Source organism: Dromiciops gliroides, chromosome 4, assembly GCF_019393635.1.
Source record: "Dromiciops gliroides isolate mDroGli1 chromosome 4, mDroGli1.pri, whole genome shotgun sequence".
Lineage (NCBI taxonomy): Eukaryota > Metazoa > Chordata > Mammalia > Microbiotheria > Microbiotheriidae > Dromiciops > Dromiciops gliroides.
In genome coordinates, this window is record NC_057864.1 from 465,869,803 (window position 1) to 465,893,017 (window position 23,215).

At 48.8% G+C, this 23,215-nt stretch overlaps 1 protein-coding gene across 1 annotated transcript in view; it reads right to left on the reverse strand.

Annotated features, from left to right (window-relative positions):
* Positions 1-23,215, reverse strand: part of MYO1C (myosin IC) — a 46,131-nt gene that overhangs the window by 20,578 nt on the left and 2,338 nt on the right. Inside the window, 15 exon segments of the mRNA XM_044004609.1 lie at positions 129-200; position 275; positions 308-414; positions 416-421; positions 867-965; positions 1,124-1,258; positions 1,260-1,305; positions 1,801-1,885; positions 2,068-2,113; positions 2,115-2,225; positions 2,227-2,250; positions 2,525-2,656; positions 2,769-2,807; positions 2,809-2,873; positions 2,876-2,927. Coding sequence (XP_043860544.1) covers positions 129-200; position 275; positions 308-414; positions 416-421; positions 867-965; positions 1,124-1,258; positions 1,260-1,305; positions 1,801-1,885; positions 2,068-2,113; positions 2,115-2,225; positions 2,227-2,250; positions 2,525-2,656; positions 2,769-2,807; positions 2,809-2,873; positions 2,876-2,927 — 1,020 coding nt within the window.

Genomic DNA, 23,215 nt, shown 5'->3' on the forward strand with positions numbered 1-23,215 from the left:
AATGCTTGAGAAGAGTGCTTGAACAGTTAAGAGCAGCAGACAATCCCCATGGTACCACGTGCATAATGGGCACTCAAGAAAGGGTTTGTCTATTGACCAAGGCATAAAAGGTTGTTATTGCCTCTCACCTCCTCGCCCTTGGCAATGATCTTCCTGTGGGTCAGGGCTTCCTTCAGCATAGAGCCATCCACCTGCAGTAGCTGCCAATGGGAAATATGGCAGGGTCAGGGACCACCCCCCCCCCAAGTATCGAGGCCAATGCTGGTCGACCCACTCTTCTGGGGGCACTGGGGCTATTCACTCTCACCCGGTCAGGTACTTGACCTGGTTCTCTGTGGTCACCTGGGCATTGCTCTCTTCGTCAGCGGCAGAGTGAATATTACCCAGATGCAGCACGCTGGCCACAATGCTCAGGCAGGTCCTGCGGAGAGGGAGGGCCCCCATCAGGGGCAAGCAGGGGGACAGCTGAGGGTTCTGTGTCAGTCAGGACAGGGCCATTGGGAGGAGAGCAGGAGGCAAGAAGAAGAGAGGAGGAGGGAAGAAGGAAGGGAGGAGGAGGGGGGAGGAGTGGAAGAGAAAGAAGAAGGAGGAGGAGTAAGGAGGGGGAGGAGGAGGAGGAGAAAGACAGCTGGAGAGAGACAGCAAAGGGAGAAGCCAGAGGCATGAGAGGGAAGAGGAGGAGGGGGAAGAGAAGGAGGAGGGAGGGGAGAAGGGGAGGAGAAGGAGGCACTAGGGGCATGGGAGGTCATGAGCTAAGATGGAGGGCAGGGAGGGTGATTACAAGCAAAAGGGAGTTTCAGGAAGCAGGGGAATTGTGGGCAAAGGAGTGGGTTTTGGGGAAGGGGAATTCCAGCTGGTCCGCTCACCTCAATGTCATCTTCGTTGAAGTCGATGACCGAAAGAGCTTTCCTGACCACCTTCCAGTCGCTCTTGTCATTGATGGACGTGACCTTGGCACACTGACCCTGCAGGGCAGGTGGGGGAGGGGTGAAACTCTGCCACATGCCCCCCCACCCTCTGACCAAGTTCATTGGCTTGGGTGCCCACGGTCACAGAGAACAGGAGAATGCTGAGCATCTCTTAGCCCCATTCCCACAGTCCTGTTCTTCTGTCCCCATTTCACCTTCACCAGGTACAAATAGCTCTGGGGATTCCTCTCCAGGCCCAGCCTCCTGAGCATCTCTTCCTCTCCTCCCTCCAGCAGTTGATAGAAGATATGGAAGTTTCTCTCCCCGTGATTTTGATGAACGACACGGGAGTTTTTCCAGGAGGTAACTGAGGATGTGGCCACCTACGGGGGCCCCCCTGGGGAACAGGGGATGGGAGATGTAGTAGGGCCAGAGGCAGGGGAGAACGTGCACTTACATCAAGCTAACAGGACCTGAGAGGCCACCAATCCAACACCTTCATTTTTACAGATTGAAATAGGGGTGTGGACACAACAGAGTCAAGGTGATTGGAGGAAGAAGGTGCTGACAGATGGAGGACATGGAGAAAAGCCCCAGAGAAAGGGAGAGGAGACACAGAACAGGAGAAGGAAGAGTGAGGAGGTTAGGTTCACTCCTTCATTCACTGAGTTCAGGACTTGGTCTGTTGCACACAAGACCACTTTGTCATTGGAAAAATGAGTCAACAGTGTACCTTCCCTCAAAGAGCTTCCAGTCTAGTAGTAAGATAAGGCAGTGAGTCCCAGGTTAGAACATCTTCCTCTTTATCCCCCAAGAGAGTTCATGCTCCTCCCCCCCCTCCAGCTCCCAGGGCCTCCTCTTGCCGGTCATTCCCCACACCAACACCTACAACACCTTGAAATCAAACTGTTCATCCATGTATTTGCCAAATCGGCTGGAGTTGTCTTTTCGAAGGGTCTTGGCATTTCCAAAGGCCTGGGGTGGAGAGGGGGAGGTGCTTTAGAGGAAGAGTCTCCCTCTGTAGGAGAGGATCTCTTCCCCAGACCCCACATCCCCTTCTCCACTTTCAACGTCACTATCACACCTTCTGCTACCTTTTCTTTACCCCCCAAATCACCTCACCACCTTTTTGCCACTGTCCTGGTAGTCCCCCTACCTCCCAGCACAGGGTTACTCTGGAGCAGTCTGTCCCTTACAGCCCCTCCCCCGCTCACTGGCAGGGCAGGTCTCCGCATAGAACTGCAGCAGCCTCTTGGGGGCCTCGGTCTTCCCAGCCCCGCTCTCCCCAGATATGAACACAGCCTGGTCCCTCCTCTCGGGTGCGCAACGCCCGGTACACCGTCTTCGGCCAACAGCAAACTAAAGGGGCGTGGGGGTCAGACTGGGGTGGGGGTTGGGGAAACACTGGGGGGGAAGGTCAGACTGGGGACACAGGGGAGCAAATGTGAGGGAATTCACGGATGGGGTTCCAGGTAGATGGCTGGGGGATCACAGGTCAGGAAGTTACTCACTGATAGTCACCCAGGAAGGGGTCATAAGGGAGATGAAGGGGTTGGGGGTTCCAGTTCTAAGTCAGAGGAGGTCAGTTCCCGGGAAAGGTCACACTGGTTGGAAACCAGAGAGGTCACTCACAGGTGCGGGGGGACCTCATAGAAGCTGACACCCCGGTAACGTTCCATGTGCTGCCGGCTATAGATCTGGAGGTCCCGGTAAGGGTTGACGGAGACCAGCACAGGCCCAATATAGGTCTGCAGAATGGGGGAGAGGACAAGGAGGTGAGGGTTCCCATGATGCTCCTGGGGCTTCAAGGTCCCCAGGTGCTGTCCACCTCACTCCAAATCTCCCTCCCTGGGGTCTCACATAGATGAGGTTTTCACGGAAGCGCCGTTTTAGGTTCTCGAATGAACGCGGCCTCACTAGTGAAATTCTCTAACAGCACAAAGTCCTGGACCCCGACCCGGTCCTTGCGGTCAGGGCACTCTCCCATGCTGGTGATCCGATTCCGTCACTACCCAGGGCCTGAGGAAGAGCATCAGAGACGTCTGTCAGAGCCTGGCTCCAGGGTCACAGGCCGTGGGAGACAAGGTGTTCACCACATAGGACGCGGAACAAAAGGCAGAGGAAGCCTGCAAGGATCACTGGGTTAAGAGGAGATGTCGGGATCTACACGGCACCCAGGAGGGTAAGGGCCAGATTCTGCCTCCTTCCCATGCCAAATGTCACTGGCCCGGCCACTCAGTCCCTCAGAACCACTTACTGTTGACTCTTTTAACAGACTCTCGGTCTTACATACACACATACACCCTCCTCCCTTACCAGTGCTCACTGAACAAAATAGAGCCTCAAGCCTGGAGTTCAAGGCCCTCCACAATCTTATTCTACCTTGTCTGTTAATTATTCAACAGATATTTTTAAGCATCTACTATGTGGGTACTATATGAAAAGTTATCTATTACTGTTATTGCAATAAATCAACCTCATGTGTTCATCATAAGGAAAACTCTCTTTAAAGTACTATATAGATGACATCTTTAAAATAGGGGTGAGGGGTAGGAGGAATAGACTGGGGGAGGGAGAGGTAGAATGGAGAGAGGTAGCTCACATGAAGGAAACAAGAAAAAGCCTATGGAGGGGAGGGGAAGAGGGGGAAGAAGAGGCGGAGTGAGTGAACCTCACTATCATCAGAATTGGCTCAAAGAGGGAATAACATACATACTCAAGCAGGTACAGTAATATATTTTTGCCCTGAGGAAAAGTGGGAGGAGAAGGAGATGGCAGGGGGAGAAGTGGGGAAGGAGGGAAGGGAAGTTTGGGGGAGGGAGGTGTAAAAAGGCAAAACACTTTCAAGGAAGGTGAAGATGTTCTGCATAATACCACATGTATGACATATATTGAATTGCTTGATTTCATAGGGAGAGTTGAGGAGGGAGGGAGGGAGGAAAAAAAAGAAAAAAAAGTACTATATAAATGTAGTTTACTATAAAAAAAAAATGATGGGGCAGCTAGATGGCGCAGTGGATAGAACACTGGCCCTGGAGTCAGGAGTACCTGAGTTCAAATCAGCCTCAGACACTTGACACTTACTAGCTGTGTGACCCTGGGCAAGTCACACTTAACCCCAATTGCCTCACTAAAAAAAAAAAAAAAATTAAAAAAAAAATGATGAGCAGGATATTATCTGCATGAGCTGATGCAAAGTGAAATCTACTGTATACAAAATAACAGTAACATTGTGAGATGATCTCCTGTGAATGACTTGGTTATTTTCAACAACGCAATGATCCAAGACAACTCCAAAGGTCTTATGAAAAATGCAATCCATCTACAGAGAGAGAACATGATAATATCTGAATACAGACTGAAACATATTTTTTTTGTTAGTTTCTTTATTGGAAACAAACAAACAAAAAAAAAATGATGAGCAGGATACTATCAGAAAGATCTGGAGAGATCTGCATGACCTGATGCAGAGTGAAAATGTACTGTATATAAAATAACAGCAATAGTTAAGATGATCTGCTGTGAATGACTTATTTTCAGCAACACTATCCAAGATAACTCTGACTAATGAAAATTGCAATCCATCTACAGAGAAAGAACCAATGGTATCTGAAAACAGATTGAAGCCTAATTTTTTTGATAATTCCCTTAATCTGAAGTTTTGTTTTTGTCTGTTTTCTCTCACAACCTGGCTAACGTGGAGATGTTTTGCATGGATCTACTCATGTATAACTTATATTGAATTGCTTGAGTTCTTGGAGGGGGGGTGGAGAGGGAAGGAGGAAAAGAAGTTCAAACACAAAGTTTTAAAAAACTGATGTCAAGGGGGCAGCTAGGTGACTCAGTGGATAGAGTACCAGCCCTGAGTCAGGGAGGGACCTGAGTTCAAATCTGGCCTCAGACACTTGACGCTTACTAGCTGTGTGACCTTGGGCAAGTCACTTAACCCTCATTGCCAACACCACCCCCCAAAAAAACTTGATGTCAAAATTTGTTTTTACATTTAATTGGAAAAATAAAATTGTAAATGAATTAAAAAAAAAAAAACCATCTACTATGTGCCAGGAACTATGCTAAGTGCTGGGGAGGCAAAGACAAAAGTGAGGAAGTCCCGTACTCAAGGAATTTACATTCTATGAGAGGAGATGACACACATGCATATAATTCTATGCAAAATAAATACATAAATACCAGATAATTTCATGTGGAGCACCCCAAAAGGCAAGAAGGAGGTGACCCTTGAATTGAATCCTGAAAGAAACCTGGGATTCTAAGAGCTAATACTTAAGAAGCACTTTAAGGTTGCAAAAATCCACAGTAGACATACATATATACATATTATATATGTCCATATATAGCATATAGATATGTATATACATATACACACACATATATATATAAAAACATGCACATACATATTTACACTTATACCTACTTTCATCTGATCCTCATAGAAAATCTTAACAGTTAGGTGCTTTTATTATCCCCATTTCTCATTTTACAGATCAGGAAACTCAGGCAGAGAGAGGTTAAGTGATTTGACCAGGGTCACATAGTTCTTAAGCATTTGAGACAGGATTTGAACACAGGCCTTCCTGATTCCAGGTTCAGCACGTTCCAGCTTCTACACAACCTGCCTGCCTCAAAGCCTTATACTCTAACAGAATCGAGGAGAAAGTGAATTCCAGACATGGGACAGCCCATGTAAAGGGCAACAAGAAGGATCTTTGGCTGCACTGTTAAGTTGGTGGAGGAGAGTAATGTAAGAAAGGCTGGAAAGATAAGTTGGAGCCGGTTGTTGAAGGCCTTTAATTCAATTTAATTTAATTTAATTTAATTTGGCTTTTAGGCCAAATGGAAGAGTTTGGTATCTGACCTTGGAGGCAACAGGGAACCACTGGGGTTTACTGTGTGGCAGAGTGAGGTGGTCAGACTTGAATTTCTTTTTTTTTTTCAAACTTGAATTTCAAGAAATCACTTTGGTATCCTTGGTGATTGGGATAAGGATTAGACTTTGTGATCAATCAATATTTATTTGTGTTTTTGCAGAGCAATGAAGGGTTAAGTGACTTGCCCAGGGTCACACAGCTAGTAAGTACCAAGTGTCTGAGGTCACATTTGAACTCAGGTCCTCCTGAATCCAGGGCCAGTGCTTCATCTAGTGCACCTAGCTGCCCACTGAATTGACATTTATTAAGCACCTACTGTATACCAGGGATACAAAAAGAGGCAAAAAAGTTCCTGCCCTCAAGGAACTTGTAATCTAATGGAGGAGAGGACAAGCAAACAAACAGATACAAAGTGGTATCCAGGATAAATAGGAAGTAATTAGGGAGGAAGGCACTCACTGGAATTAAGAGGGGGATGGATTCTAGCAAGAAATGGTGATTGTAGTGATGATGTCATTACCATAGGGAGTTCCCAGAAGGGGAGACTCCATTAAAGCCTTCTCTGCAATATTGGCTATTAGGAAGATGGGCAGAACTCTGGGAGGGGAAATCATTTGCCCAGGGTCCCAGGGTATGGGTCAGAGGTAAGATTTGAGGTGGTCTTTCTGGCTCCAAGGCCCGCTTTCCATCACTATCTCTTCCTGGCACTGCAGCCTCCTGGCTCTGGCCATACGAAGACATACAAACATGCAGCAATGTGGTGGAGAGATCAAGGACCTGGGGTCAGAAAGTCCCAAGTTTGAATCTCACCTCGGTCAACCGGATAGGCTGGAGTAGGGAGAGGAAGCTTATTGTAATTGTCCGGGTGAAAGGAGATAGCCAGTGCTGTGTCATGGCCCTGTCTACTGGGACCATTTGCTTCAGCCAAACTAGGCACTCTCCCTCTCCCATCTTCTCCCCTTCTCCAACAGTTACCCTCGTTGCGCCTAAATATTTTCCCCCAATCTCTGTTGGCACCCCTCTCTCAGGCTCCCCCTTGAGCACCACCTCCTGTAGCCAGCTTTGAGCTCCCAGACAATGCTGACTCCCTCTGGGTAGAACTACTTTCCAATCTGTATTATGGCTAACTATTTACCCATCTCACCCCCCTCCCATGGGATGAGCAGAATGGTGCACCTTAACAGATAGAGACAGAGATGTTGGGTCAGAAGTCCAGGTCTGAACCCTGTGTCCAACACTTCCTAACGGGAAGACACAAGACTGATGTGTTGGAGGAAGCTTGGCATGTTGGTAAGAGCTCTGGACACGAAGGTAGTGGAATCCTGGCCCTGCTGTTTATGATCTGGGTGACCTTGGACAAGGGATTTCAGTTCCCTTCTCTGTAAAGTGAGGGGAAGGATTCGATGGCTTCTCAAGTTTCTTCCAGATCTAAATCTAGGATTTATGGTGACTAGCGTAATGTCACTGAGCCTCGGTTTCTTCATCTGTCAAACAGATAAAATACCAGGGGCAGCTAGGTGGCACAGTGGATAAAGCACCAGCCCTGGATTCAGGAGGACGTGAGTTCAAATCTGACCTCAGACATTTCACTTGACACTTAACACTAACTAGCTGTGCAACGGTAGGCAAGTCACTTCATTTGGCTAGGCCTCAGACTGCCCATCTGCAAAATGGGTCTAATCACAGGGTCACAGATTTCGAGCTGGAAGGGTCCTCAGAAATCATCTAATCCAACCTTCTCACTTGACAGAGGAGGGAAATGAGGCCCAGAGAGGACAAGTGACTTGCCCAAGAAGGAATGACAAGGAGCAGACACGGCATTCCAAACCGGGTCTTCTGATGTCATATCCAGAGCCCTTTCTACTGTTCCAGGACCAATGGCAACAGGTAGGAAGGGGCAGAGTCAGGATTTGAACCCAGCTCCCTGTGCCTACAAGTTTAGTGATTCACTTGCTCTACGGGACTATCCTGGACACTCTGTCAATCTCTGGCTGGGATCTTTGTTTCCCTGGCCTGTGTCATAAACATTTTGTAAATGCACATTGAAATGAAAAGGCCTTTTAGAACCCATCCAGTCCCACCAGTGCCTAAGGATCACCCGGATTAGATGCTAGAAAAATGGTCACACAGACTGTCCTTGAAGACCTCAGAGGAGCTAGAACCCAGGGCCTCAGGAGGTTGCCCCTTCTCGCTCTCTGTTAGGAAGGTTCCTCTCTCCCCAAATCAGGCCTAGATCTGTCTCTTTGCATCAAGCACCAAGCTCTTTCCCATTCCTTCAATGGGCCTCCCTAGACATAAGAGGTTACTTGGGGCAGGTATTTGAGATGGACAAATTGTATAGTGCTGATAAAGTCTCCAATAGGGAGGCACCTCCCCCCAGGCATTCCTGAGCTCCAAGCCCGGAACCTCTCCTGAGGCAGAAGACTCCAACTTGGCAGTTCAGGGATGAGGAAGATAAAAGTGCAGCACCTACCCCTATCACGCACTTACAGACACGGATATAAAAGATGGGCAGGGGATTCAAAGGCAAAAAACTCAGTCCTTGTCCTCAAAGGGGGTATGGACAGCCTGTTCACAGATCCACCAATCGACCAACATTGACCCAGACACCCCAGTATCAGGCCCTGGAAACACTAGAGAATTCTATACAAAATGAGTAGCAGGTAATTTGGACAGTGGGGATCCAGAAGAGGTAGCTAAATCCAGGCTGTACATTCAAGGTAGGTACAGTGTTCTGGGAGGCCTCACAACTGAGGGAATGAGGCACCCTCCCTTCTCCCCCATTGCGCATGCCTCTTTGGTGAGAAGCCCTACCCTGCCCTTCTTCTCCCTGAGGGGTTTCCCCTAGGACAAGGTCTGACTCAATGAGCTTTCCCTGCCCAGTCTGTAACCGCCCCCACACAAGCTACAGGTGCCCATAATAGCCCTGAGGGCTATTTCATCAGCTCCTGCACTGCTCCAGCTCATCCCCAAACCCCCAGGGGCCTGCAGGAAGCACCAGGGTCCAGCAAGGGGCCAACAGAGATGCGACACATAACCTTGTTTCTTTTACTCTTCTGCCTCCTAAGGTAGGCCTTGAAGGGGCTCACAGGAAGCAAGAGAGGAGCAGAGGACCTGAGTTCAAGTTCAGTCACTGCCTTCATAACCTTGAACAAATCATTGCACCTCAGTTTCTTCATCTTACAAATGAGTAGATCGAACTTCTAAGAACTTGGAACGTCCCTTCTGGTGCTAAATGTTTGGGGCAAAGAATAGAAAAGAGGAAAGGGGGAGAGAAGTGAGGTAGGAGTGTGGGGAAGAGAGGCCTGGAACTCTTCCATTGGGTCGGGGAGGCTTCTCACTCAGTCCACCCAGCTAGATTTGGGGAGAAAGGCTTAGAGAAGGACCTGGGAGAGAGGGAAGAGTATCAGGACACACAAGCCTCCTCTGTCCGCCTCCAAAAAGGAATGACCTTTAACCTAATGGGGAAGCCGGAGTAGATGTGCACATCTGGACCTGGAAGCAGCTGGACAACGTAGGCCTCCCGCTCCCCAAGTGTTGAGGAACAAGCAATATCCCCTTCAGACCCGCGAGCCCAAGTGGGCAGCGCCCCCCAGTCTGGCCTAAAGCTAAGGTTGTGGCCCGCTGCCCACAGATGGGGACGGGGACCGTGGGGGGTTCCTGCCACCTCCCCCGGCAAAAGTCGGGGACAGAGGCGCCCTGTGGGAGCCCCCCGGCCCCCCCGCGCCGGCCGCAGCCATTCCGGGCCCAGGGAGTCCTCCCCACCCCCACCCTCTCCCTCCAACTTTCCGGGACGTTTTTTCCACCCGAAATTCCAGGGCCCCGCCCGCTTCCTGCCCAGGCTACGGAGCTGGGGCGAGGGTTGGCGATGGGGACAGGGGAGGAGAGCTCCCCGGACCCCCTCCTCGGCCCCTCCCCCGGCCCGCTCACCGATGCTCGGTACCGCATCCTGACCCCCCAGGGCGTCCGCCTGGGCTGCCTCCCGCACGCAAGCACCCACTCTGCTCACCGGAGGTGTCGGGCACTGGCGGGAGGGGAACGAGAGAGGGAGGGAGGGAGGGCTGGCGGGCGGTGTCAGCTAGGGAGGGGCTGGACCGCCCACTGCCCCCTCCCCCTCCCCCGCCCGCCCGAGAGGCAGGGACCCACGAGCCCCGGGGAGGATTAGAGAGGGGTTCCGGGGGTCTCTGAACCCCAGGAAGGGAGAGGGGTCTGGTGGACCCCGTGACACGCAAGCCTCTCTACGTCTCCTAGGGGGGCTCTCTAGTCCCAGCCACAGTGGGGGCGGGGCCCCCAGGCCCCCTCCCCTTTTTCTCGGCCCCTCCCCCGGGCGGGGGCTCTGCCTGAGTCAGGTTTTCCAGGAGAGCCGTAGATTCCAGGGTGGGGCGAGCTCCACACCATTCCAGGCGGAACCGGGGAGGCGACCGACTCTACGCGGACCAGGAATTTACTTCCGGACCGTAGTCTAGACCGCTACATTTTTAGAAAGGGTGTGAAGGGGGTCGCTATAGGACTTGGGCTACTGATTCTCAAATAGGGAAGGAAAGAGAATTTCCTTCTGGACACCCCCTTTCCCCAACGTCGAGTTCAGAGAAAAAGCTAAAAATAGAAATGTCCAAATAGGGACCGGAGCGGCAGGAGCAGGGGGCGGGGACGTGTCTTGGGAGAATGACCCTCCCCACTGACACTCCCGCCCCCAGAGCACAATCCCGGAGAGCCGGGGAAGTAAGGGTAGTCTGTGATCTCGTTTCCCACTCACCAGAAAGCCCCGAGTTTCAATCTAAGATTTGGCCTGAGACCAAAGAAAGGCAGCTAGCCCTATGTGTGGCTACATTTAGAGCTTAGGATCATTTAACTAGCAGCGTGTCCTTGGACAAGTCACTTCTTTCTGACCCTGTTTCTTCATTTGTAAAATGAAGGAGCTGACCCAACAACAACAACACCACACACACACATCCATTTATTCAGCTCTAACCCTCTTCCTTCGAAGCTCCCTTCACTCTCCAGAGTAACTAGTGTCTTCCCTCTTCCACTTCTCCTTTTAAGTCCACAGCTACCTAAATCCCCCTCCTTCGGGTAGTTTCCAAGGCTAAAGAGGAGGCGTGAATTCAAGCCCCAGACTTCAGTTTGCTCAGTCCCACTGCCTTTATTCTCAGTTACAGTTATCCATTCAAAATCAAAACAAAACGCTAGCCATCACCGCAGGCCCAGCGGCGGTGTGCTCTGGGTTTAGTTGCTGACTTTCGGCAACTCCTCCCCCACTCCAGCCTAGGACAACAAGGGGGTCTCCGGGGATTGGGGTGGTGAGATCAGCAGATGCAGGGCTCCCCTGAGGAGAGGCTTATTAACTACGGAACAACAGGCTTGGGGGAGGGAGCCCAGGTAGGCATCACTTCCCACCCAGGTATGAGTTAACTTCCAACAGGGTAGAAATAGGCTGACAGCTGGGAGATGGGGGACAACATACACACACACATGCATACACCAAGGACCGTGAGGTGATATGCAGCCAGGGGATGGAAAACGCAGCTGGTGAATGGGCGGGGCTGAGCAAGGACAGGACGAAGCAGGAAGGGGTGGGGGGCGGGGAGGCAATGGGCAGATGAAGGGAACAGCTCAGCTTGGTAAGAATTACAGGAATCACAGCGAAAAGAGCCTACAGAGATCATGTAGTCCGAACCCACCATTTTATACATGGGGTTCAGAGGGCAAGTGATTTGTCCAAGGTCACACGGATAAGCAAATAGCAGAATTTGGATTTGAACCCGGTTCGGCTCCCAGTTCAGGGTAGTTCATTCCTACCCCCAGCACACTTGCTCCGCAAACAGTCATCTATTCCTAGGAGACCAAAACCTGGCCAGCGCGCATTACATCTCCCATATACACCTTTCCCCACAACACGCACATCCACTCCCCTCTCCCCGCGCCATGCAACAGACTGGGGTGGGTGGGTGGTCCCCACAAGAGCAACTATTGGAGTGGGGGATCTTCCTGTAACGGAGAAGGCAGCGTGGGCTGCTGGGAATTACCGACCCTCCGCCCTCCGAAGGTAATTGCGACAAACAGTGGCACCAAACTAGTTAATTACGGAGCCGAGCGAGGAGCCACGTGGTGACTGGGACTGGAGAGAAGTAGAGTCGAGAGGAAGTCAGCAAAGATCTTCGGAAGGGGGTGGGGACTTTGCCCTTTCCTGCGCAAACCCGGGGAAAAGAGCCTGAACCCCTTCCCTTCCCCCAACCTAGACGCCCCCCCCCCCCAGCTCCGGGCCCCGCCCCACTAGGGTTCAGGCCCCTCCCCCTGAGACTACCTCACTCCTCCCGCCTTCGTGGGCGGGGCTTCTTCCCAGGGTAGTAAGGTAGGGAGCTGGACCGAGGCGCCAGCCACTGTCTACAAAGCAAGGGAAGCCCGGAGGGCCGGGCAAACAGGGGTACGCACCGCAGGGTGGAGGAAAGAGCCCCCCCGGCCCCAGCCCGTCCCGGCTTATCTCGCGTCCCCCCAACCCCCACCTCCGCAGCCCTGTCGGTCTCGCCCGCGTCAGGCAGATGGAATGAGGGGAATCCGAGGGGGAGGAGGGGACGTCACGCCGCGCTCCGCCGCCACGGGGGATAGGGATCCGAGGGAGGGGATTTCTGCTAAGGAAAGTCGGGGGTGGGGTGGGATAGCGCACATTCCCGGGATTCCCGCCCCAACGGGTCTCCTGTCTCCGGAGAGGCTCAGAACCCACACCCCGGCGTGCACCCCCAGGTGCCACGCGGGAGCTCTCGCTGGAATGGTCAGGAACTTCCCGACCCCCAAATAATAAAGTACGGGCCCCAGATTGGCGAAGAGGGCAGACGACCAACTCCTCTGGGTTAGGTTCTGGTTGTCAGGCAGAATTGCCCAGGTGGCAATTACGATAGACTGCAAGCTCAGGAGGGCAGGGAACGCTTCTGGTTTTTGTCCCGGCCTCGCCGCCGAAGTGCTGCCCCGCACACCTGCAGCAGCGGCCCCCCTGGAGGACTGTGCGGGGAAGGGCTGGCTGGCTGGAGGACCGTGCGGGGAAGGGCTGCTTTAGAGTTGGAGACATCCAGTCGATCAAACATCTATGAAGCGCCTACCATATGCTAGGCCGGCTCCCTAAAAAGTCCAAATCTAAGCACATCCTGCTTACGTTCTCGTGTGTGTGTGTGTGTGTGTGTGTGTGTGTGTTTGGGGGTGGGGAGGATCATGCACATGAAGTATAGAATATATAAGTAGCAGATCCAAGGGGAGAGAGTGACACGGAAGCAGGAGGGACCGGAAAGGCGTTCTGCATTAGATGGTGCTTCTTCTAATTTTACAGACCAGGAAACTGAGGACCAAGAGGAGGAAATGATTTACAAAGAGTGAGGAGCGAATGCCAGCTTCAGAGGAAGTTCAGACCCCCATGTCCCAAACACTAGCTAGATGACAGGGAAGTCAATTAACCTTTATGAGCCTCGGGTTTTTCATCTGTAAATATTTTAACTCCCCGAGGACAGGGAGTGTTTTTCTTTTTCTGCCTATGTATTTGCAGCACCTAGCACGTACCTTGCACAGAGGTGTATGCTAAATGCTTCTTTAATGGAATCGGACTGATCATGGTGGGGGAGTGGTACTCTGCAAACTCTAAAGTGTTAAAGATATTTATGTTGTTTCTTATTCGAATTCAGGTCCTACTTGTCCAAATCCATCAGTTTCCCAAGAAGGGTATTCAGGGCCCTCCTGTTTATGGAAAGGGACCCTATAGGAGCCAAGATTTAGAGCGAGAAGAAAACTCAGAGGCATTTGAGTCTGATTCCTTCATATTACAAATGAGAAGACTAGGGCACAAACTGGTAAAGTGATTTGCCTGGGGATGTATAGTTAACAAGTGATTGAGGGAGGGTTTGAACCTAGTAGGTGATTCCATAGGGACTTTGTGACCAACAGCCAGTTAGGTAATCTCATCACCAATCAAAGGGCCCTTCTATCAAATCTACCACTCTATTACAGGGTTTGTCCTCCCAAACTCCAATTCCAAGAACCAGAAAGAAGACTGGGGGTGGGAAAGTTTGTGGTTGTTCAGTCCTTTTTCAGTCACGTCTGACTCTTAGTGACCCCATTTAGGGTTTTCTGGCAAAGATCCTGGAGTGCTTTGCCATTTCCTTCTCCAGTTCATTTTACAGATGAGGAAACTGAGGCAAACAGGATGAAGTGATTTGCCCAAGGTCACACAACTAGTCAGTGTCTGAGACTGGACTTAAACTAAGGAAGAGTCTTTCTGATTTCAGGCCCAGCACTCTAACCACTGTGCCATCTAGCATCCATGATCCTTGGGTCAGAGAATATTAGGGTGCTTCTTAGTACAGTAGAAAGAACATGGACTTTGAAGTTCAGACGCCTTGAGTTCAAATCCCACTTCTGATGCTTACTGCCTTTGGGATACTGAGCTTGTCTCTGGGCCTCAGTTCCTCATCTTTCATATGAAGATGGTCTCTATGGCCCCTTCAGTATCTAAATCCAAAGTCCTATCATCCCAGGAATCCCAGAGTTCTTCTAACTCCAACTCCATCCCCTCCCAAAGCAGGAATCCCATTCATCAGTTGCCTGATAGCTGGTCATCCAGCTTCTGGTCCCTGTCATCAGAATGGAGCTGAAAGCCAACCCAGAGGGCCTGGGCTTGAATCCCAACTTGGCTACTTTCTGCCTGCACAAACCTGCAAGAATCATCCCACACACACACACACACACACACACACACACACACACACACACACACACACACACTCTGGGCCTCAGTTTCCTTCTCTGTAAAAATGGGGGTAGACAGGGCAGCTAGGTGGTGCAGTGGATAAAGCACCAGCCCTGGATTCAGGAGGACTTGAGTTCAAATCCAGCCTCAGACACTTGACACTTACTAGCTGTGTGACCCTGGGCAAGTCACTTAACCCTCATTGCCCTGCAAAAAAAAAAAAAATGGGGGTGGACTCTTCCACTTGAAAAGCCCTTCCCAAGGTGGCTCTAGCTGACCTTTGCAGACTTGTTACATCTTGTTCCCTTTCCCAGACTCTGCAGACAGCCCAGCTCCTGGACTACTTGTTGCTCTGGACACACAGTATTCATCTCCCTGTGCAAGGGCTGGTCACCATGCCTGGAATGCGCTTCCTCTTGACTTCTTCCTCTTAAGAGTCCCCATCTTGGAGGGGCAGCTAGGTGGCACAGTGGATAAAGCACCGACCCTGGAGTCAGGAGTACCTGAGTTCAAATCCGGCCTCAGACACTTAACACTTACTAACTGTGTGACCCTGGGCAAGTCACTTAACCCCAACTGCCTCACTAAAAAAAAAAAAAAAAAAAAGAGTCCCCATCTTCCTTCAAAGCTCAGCCCAAGGGCCACTTTCTACCTGGGATCTTGCCTGATTAATCCCCACCAAAGCTACTAGGGGTCCCCACAATTCCTTTGTATTTATGGGTTATGTGGTTTCCTTTGTAGAATGGGGACTGGTTCATCTTTGCCTCTGCACTCCCAGCACCTCAGCAGCATCTGACACATGAGGGATTTAAGAAATGCTGATGATTCTTGAGTTGGGCAGGCAGCTGGAAAAATCACTGGGCCCCAAGTCAGGAGAGGCCAAGACAATTCCCTGTGACAGATAAGCCACATAGCCACAGTGAGCCCCAGATTCCTTCTTTGCCAAATGGAGACAACACTACATGTGTTATCTGCATCACAGGGTGGCTGTAAGGATGATGATGAAGCTGATAACAATTATCATAGTAACTAGCATTTATATGGAGCTTTAAGGTTTGCAAAGCACTTTTTTTTTAGTGAGGCAATTGGGGTTAAGTGACTTGCCCAGGGTCACACAGCTAGTAAGTGTTAAGTGTCTGAGGCCAGATTTGAACTCAGGTACTCCTGACTCCTGGGCCGGTGCTCTAGTTTGCAAAGCACTTTACAAATATTGTCTCATTTGATCCTCACAAAAACCCTGGGAGGTAGATGCTATTGTGACCTTATTTTACAATTTAAGAAACCGAAGCAGATATAGGTTAAGTGACCTCCCCAGGGTCGCACAGCTAGTAAATGTCTGAGGCTGGATTTGAACTCAGGTCTTTCTGACTCCAAGTCCAGTGCTCTATTAGCTGCCTCATCAGATGAGATAATATATGTCAAACCTCAGCACACGAGGTACAGCTAACAACAGCTAATATCTCTTATCTTGATGGGGACATATGATTTCATCTTGTGTGGAAATTTCAGATGCAGATGAGAAACCTCTGTAATATATAGCTGTAGAGTTGCCTGGGGCATTGAGAGATTAAGTCACTTCCCTAGCTCCCAGAACATATGTTAGAAACAGCACTTGAACTCGAGATTTCCTTGTTCTCTATCCACTACCCCACACAGCCTCTCAGTTAAGGACAGACCATAGCTAATATTTATGTAGTACTTTATGATAGACATATTTCTCATATATATCTTTCTTCACTTCTGGGTCTTAGTGTCTTCATCTTTAAAATGAAGATAATAATAAAACCTCACAGGGTGGTTTGTGAGAATCAAAATTTAGATATGTTTTATTATATAAATTACATATTTTATTCATAATTATATTTTTATTTTATTATATATTATTATTATTATCCTCATCCTACAGATGAAGAAACTGAGACCCAGAAGTGAAGTGATTTGCCCTTGGTCACACAAGAAGAATGCAAAGGGACAGGACTGAAATCCAGGTTTTCCTTTGCTTGTTACTCATGTGTGAGCCCCTCCTTCCTTCCCTCCCTCCGGTTCTTCAGATCTCATCTCCTCAGGATCATTCCTCATTCTCACCCCCTTTGCTCTTGTCTCTGATGAGGAGGTGGCTCTTCTCCTTAATAAAGCTCATCCCAGGCAGCTAGGTGGCACAGTGGATAGAGCACTGGCCCTGGATTCAGGAGGACCTGAGTTCAAATCCGGCCTCAGACACTTGACACTTACTAGCTGTGTGACCCTGGGCAAGTCACTTAACCCCAATTGCCCCACCAAAAAAAAAAGCACATCCCTCTTTTTGTGCCCCTGATCCCATCCCTTCCCTTCTCCTTCACCAACTGGCCCCTTTAGTGGTCCCTTCTTTCGTTAATCTTCAGTCTGTCATCCCCCATTGAAGGTTTTTGTCTTGTTGGGATCCTTAAAAACCTCTTGTTTATTCCTTCAAGGTACTGTCCTCCTCCCTCTCACTGTTAAACTCCTAGGAAAAGCTGCCATCTGCCCTGGTTGCCTCTGCTTCCCCATATCATATTCACTTCCCAAATCCTGGCAAGTTCAATCTGGCTTCCAACTCTACTACTCCACTGCAGCTGCTCTCCAAAGATTTCTTGATTGCTGAATACAGTGGCCTCTTCCCAGTCCTGAGCCTTGACCTTTCCAAGCAAGCAGCCTTTAATATTGCTGACCCCTCCCTCCTCTCAGCCACTCTCTCCACCCTCAGTTTTCTTGTCTCTGTTCTCTCTGGATTTCTCCTTCCTGTCTGATCACGCCTCGGTCTTTCTGGCTGGACCGGCACACATCCCGCCCTCTTTCTGGGTGTACTGAAGGTCTTTGCCCTGGGCCTTCCTCTCTTTACACTTTCTCTCTGGGTGATCTCATCAGATACCACAGGTTCAATTATCATCTCTACACAAATGACTCCAAAATTCACCTAACCAGTGCTCCTCCCTCTTCTGCACATGGGTCCCTTGTGGACTGCTTCACATGGAAGTTCCAAAGGCATGGCAAACTCAACATGGCCAAAATGGGACTCATTGTTATCTTCCCCACATTCTCCCATCATGCATTTTATATTCCAGCCAAACTAGTTGACTGCTGCTTGGTATTTCCTATACAAAACATCTCCTCTCTTGACTTTGCACTGGCCATGCCCTAGGCCTGGAATGTTCTCCCTGCTTTCTTCTGTTTCTTAGGAGATCTAGTTCCCTTTATGTCTGAGCTGAAGTGATGTCTCCCTCAAGAGGCCTTCACTGATCTACTACTACTACTACTACTACTACTACTACTGGGTAGCACTCATATAGTGCTTTAAGGTTTGTAACGTGCTGTACAAATATTACCTCATTTATCCTCCCAACAACTCAGGGAGGTAGGAGCTGTTATTATTCCCATTTTACACATGAAGAAACAGGCAGATAGGTTTGTCCGTCAATAAACACTTATTAAATGCCTACTATATGCCAGGCACTGTGCTAAGTGCTGGGGGTTAAAAAAAGAGGCAAAAGACAGTCCCTGCTCTCAAGGAGCCCACAATATAATGGATTAAGGTTAAGTGACTTGTCCAGGGTCACACAACTAGTTTCTGAGGTCTTCCTGACTCCAGTGGCCTATCCATGGTGCCATCTAGCTGCTAAGTCATGCTCCCAGAAACTACTTTGTATATATTTTGTATCTTTGATTCCAACATTTGTAGCCACAACCACAATATCTGTGAAGCTGTTATTTCCTCCCAGTGGCACATATATTCCTTGGGAGCAGTATTTTTTTTTCAGGGCAATGGGGGTTAAGTGACTTGCCCAGGGTCACACAGCTAGTAAGTGTCGAGTATCTGAGGCCAGGTTTGAACTCAGGTCCTCCTGAATCCAGGGCTGGTGCTTTTTCCACTGCACCACCTAGCTGCCCCTCAGAGACTTTTTAATGGTTTATTTTGGACCCTGGCACATAGTAGAAACTCAAAATTGAATTTATAGGATCATAGGATTCCTGACTCCAAGGCCAGACCCACCAAGCTCCTCTGCTTTTCATTATTATTCCGTATAATTAAAGCTCCTTCCAACTCTAAAATGTGCCATTCCAAGACTCCTAAGACCCTGGAAAGGCACCTGGATTTCACTAACGAGGAGGCAAGTGACTGCTCACTTCCAATACTTTCCATCCATGGTGTAGTGGAAAGAATATTCAACCTAGTCTTGAACTTGGAATCATAGGCCCTGAGTTCAAATCCCACTAAAGTATAAGCTACAAATTCCACTAATAATAAGCCACTTAACTTCTCTGGGCCTCAGTTTCCTCGTCTGCAAAATGAGGGGCTGGAGGATCAGATGACTCCTAAAGTCCATTAAGGCCACCCTAGACCCCAAGCCTGATTCTCACTAGTATCCACCACCTCCTAGCCTCTCCCTGCCCCTACTGTTTTCCCCCTGGAGTACTGCTACACTCTCCCCATAGGGATGGTTACCCAGACACATAATATATATATATATATATATATACATATATATATATATTTTTTTTGCTGGGCAATGGGGGTTAAGTGACTTGCCCAGGGTCACACAGCTAGTAAGTCAAGTGTCTGAGGCCAGATTTGAACTCAGGTCCTCCTGAATCCAGGGCCGGTGCTTTATCCACTGTGCCACCTAGCCGCCCCTGACACATAATATTTTAAAGCTATTGAGAGGGTGTTACTGGATTGAATGTTGATGGTAAGGCATGGAGAAGGCTAGCTCCTAAAACATGAATTCTCAGTGCAAGGTAGGACCTAGGACCCACAAGTGAAAGTTGCAGGACAGATTTCACCTTGATGTAGGGAAAAAGAACTACTGTCCCAAAGTGGAGACAGCTGCCTCACAGACAGCAAGTACCTCCTCATATGAAGTGTTCAATCAGAAGCTGGAGAAGGGATTTGGTAAAGACCAAATAAGACAGCTAGGTGGTGCTGCAGTGGATAGCGCTCCCAGCCTGGAAACAGGAAGACTCATTTTCATGAGTTCAAATCTGACCTCAGATACTGTGTGACCCTGGGCAAATCATTTCACCCTGTTTGCCTCAGTTTCCTCATCTGTCCAATGAGCTGGAAAAGGAAATGGCAAACCATTCCATTATCTCTGCCAAGAAAACCCCAAATGGGGTCACGAAGACTTAGGACTGAGCTACAACAAGGGATCAAGTGAGATGACATATATATGGAGCTTTGCAATCTTATAGAGTTGGCCCCAGGGCAGAGTTAATAAAATACGCTTCTTTCCATTGCAGAAGTGGAGGGACACTCTGGCTGTAGAATACTAGAATCCTATCCAATATGGCAGATATGTTGGTTTTGATGCACTAATTTCTTTTCTCTTTCTAAATCTTCATTACAAAGAATGGCTCTCTGGGAAAGGGAAGGGAGAGATTCAAAAATGAAGGTGATGTTACAAACAGCCTCAATAAAAAGATTTTTTTTAAAATAGAAAGATTTGACAAATTGTACAATTTTTATAACCCTTCAAAACACTATATAAGTATGTTGTTATTGTTATTAGAAGGATTTTTGGTTAGGGATGGGTGGGATTAGATTCCAGGTTCCAGCCAAACTGATCTACTTGCCATTCCCAGTACCTGACATGCTTCTTCCCACCTCCATGCCTTTGCCCAGGGTTGTCCTCCATGCCTGAAATGCCTTTCTTTCTTATCTTCACTTCTGTGAATCCTGGTATCTCTTCAGGACTCAATTAGAATAAATGGAGTAGAGAGGAATGAATGTCATCTCTTCCCTGAGCATCCTCCCTGTCTCTGTCTCTCTCTCTCTCTCTCTCTCTCTATATATATATATACACACATACACATATATACATATATATACACATACATATATGTATATATACACACACATACATATACATATATAATTTGGGGGGGGGGTGAGGCAATTGAGTTTAAGTGACTTGCCCAGGGTCACACAGCTTGTAAGTGTCAAGGGTCTGAGGCCAAATTTGAACTCAGGTTCTTCTGAATCTAGGGCCAGTGCTTTATCCATTGCACCACCTAGCTGCCCCTCTGCCCATATTTAGAAACCTTTCCTGATAATCCTAAATTAGTGCTCTCTCTCCTCTACCACAGCCTTAAAAATCTTACCTTGTATTTAATTTGTTTTTGTTTTGGGGGGGCAATGAGGTTAAGTGACTTGCCCAGGGTCACACAGCTAGCAAGTGTCAAGTGTCTAAGGCCAAATTTGAACTCAGGTCTTCCTGAACCCAGGGCCAGTGCTTTATCCACTGCACCACCTAGCTGCCCCCATGTTGTATTTAATTTAGATAGATTTCGTATTAACTTATTAGTGCACATGTTGCTTTCCCATAATATTAGGCAAGGTTCTTGGGGAAGGGGTTTGGTTTTGTTCTGCCATTGTCATTCCCCCTCTCCCTCAGCCCAGTGCCTGGCACTCAGGGCTAGGTGCTGGGCTTGTGATTTCACTCTTGAATGGGAAAACCCCCTCTCCCAATATAGATCAGCCCCTCTGCAACAAAGTCTTAGTGACTTACCTAGGGCCACAGAGCAATTATGTATGTGAGAGGTGTAACTGGAACAGATGGGAAAATTTAACCAAAGCTTAAGGAATCAGATTGACTAGATGATCTTGGGGGAAGACACACCCACTGAGCATCCCCTACCCCTCACTAAGCCCCAAGCTACACCCCTTCCTCCATATCACAGTGTAAGGGTTAAAAGATGAAATCAAGGGGCAGCTAGGTACTGGCCCTGGATTCAGGAGGACCTGAGTTCAAATCTGGCCTCAGACACTTGACACTTACTAGCTGTGTGACCTTGGGCAAATCACTTAACCCTCACTGCTCCACCAAAAAAAAAAAAAAAGATGAAATCAAGAGGTTTTCATAGTACAGCGGGCATCCCTGTCCTCTGAGTCTTTCCCCAACCTAGGCCTAGTTCTTTTGACACAGCCAGACCACTGCTATCAGATGAATGAAAGGTCAATGATCCTCCCCACCCCCTTCTCCAAGAGTATCTTAGACTTATACCCAGGCAGAGACTTCTGAGTCTTCTTCCCTCCCCTCCTGCCTCTGGGTATGTGAGCAAACAGGAGATGCCTAAGTGATCGAATGTTGGAGGCTCTGAGGGAGGGGCAAGACAGCTGGCCAGAGCTAGAGACCTCCAGCTCTCTCTGGGGAGTGGAAACATATTTGCCCTGTGGTCCAGTCCCCTCTTCAAACCCTTTTTGGATCTAGGCCAGACCCCAGTGGTAACTCCACAGGCACATTCCCTCCTCCAACATAGTTGGAAAGACTAAATCACTGGATCTGGGAAAGGCTAGAGGTAAGAAAACCAGGCTTCGGGCAAGGAGGGGGTGGGTGGTACAGGTGAGGGGGGAGTCAGGAATTGGAACAAAGGTGACACTGAGCAAGGATTTTACAGGGGACTGGGACCCTCTTTGTAATGGCAGTACCAAAAACAGAGCATGAAAGTCTGGGCTAGAAGCTATCTAAGGTCCCCTTCAACTCTGACATTCTGGAATTAAGAGCAACAACTGACATTTACAACTTAAAGATTTAGAAAGCACTTTGTGCACATGAGATGAGAGAGGCTATGGAGTATAATGGATAAGAGATCTAGCAGTCAAGTCAGGAAAATCTGGGTTCCAGTCTTCCAGACACTTAACCAACTGGCTGGGTAAGTCACCTGAGCTCTCAATGCACATACACCAGGCACAGTTCCAGAGCTAATCAACAAAGAAGGTGCTAACCAGCATTGTCTGACAACAACACAGTTTCCTCACCCAGGAGTTCTCCATAGTAATGAAATCACAGGACCACTTCCTATCTCTTTCCATCCATTATCTCACTGGATATCAACCCTGTAAAGTAGAGGGAGGGCTCCCAGGGAGGGATCTACCAATGTAAATCAATACCTTTCTGGGCAATTTCTAGTCTTAGAGAGTTGGGGGGGGGGGGGACATCAAGAGGCTGTTGGTTCCATGCTGTTGAATTGTTTCAGTCCTATCAGATCTTTTGTGACTCCATTTGGGGTTTCCTTGGCAAAGATGTTAGAGTGGTTTGCCATTTAACAGAAGAGGAACTGAGGCAAGCAGGGTGATTTGCCCAGGGTCGAACAGCTACTAAGTGTCTAAGATTAGATTTGAACTTATGAGGATAAATCTTCCTGTTTGCAAGTCTAGTGCTCTATCCACTGCACCAACCAGGTGCCCTCCTAATTACATAGGGTCATAGATTTAGAGCCATAAAGGGACCTTAGAGATCACTGAGTTCAGCCTCCACAGGTTAACAGTTGAGGAAACTCAGTCTCCAGTTGAGGTGAAGCCCTGAACTACTCTGAAGTTGGCTTTCTATCCCTTAAACCACCCTGTCTCCCAAGATAGGTGTTACAAGTAGGAAGAAAGTCAAGCTCAGAGAGAGTAGAGGCCAGTTAAGAAGTATCAGTGGTGGGATTCAAATTCGGATCTCTCCAATTCTATTCTTTCTACCACACCTGTGGGTGGTCTCTTACTAATTAGTCCTGGGACCATGGACAGGTCACTTAGATGTTCTTGTTTTTAGAGTGTTCCTCTGTAAAAGCTTCAATGTGTTTATTTGGCATGAGGGTGGGCAGAGCCCTGGGCAGCAGGTATGTCAGGGGAGATACAAAGTTTGGAGGGAACCAGATAAGGAGATGGGCTGAGGGCTTTTCCAGCTTTTCTA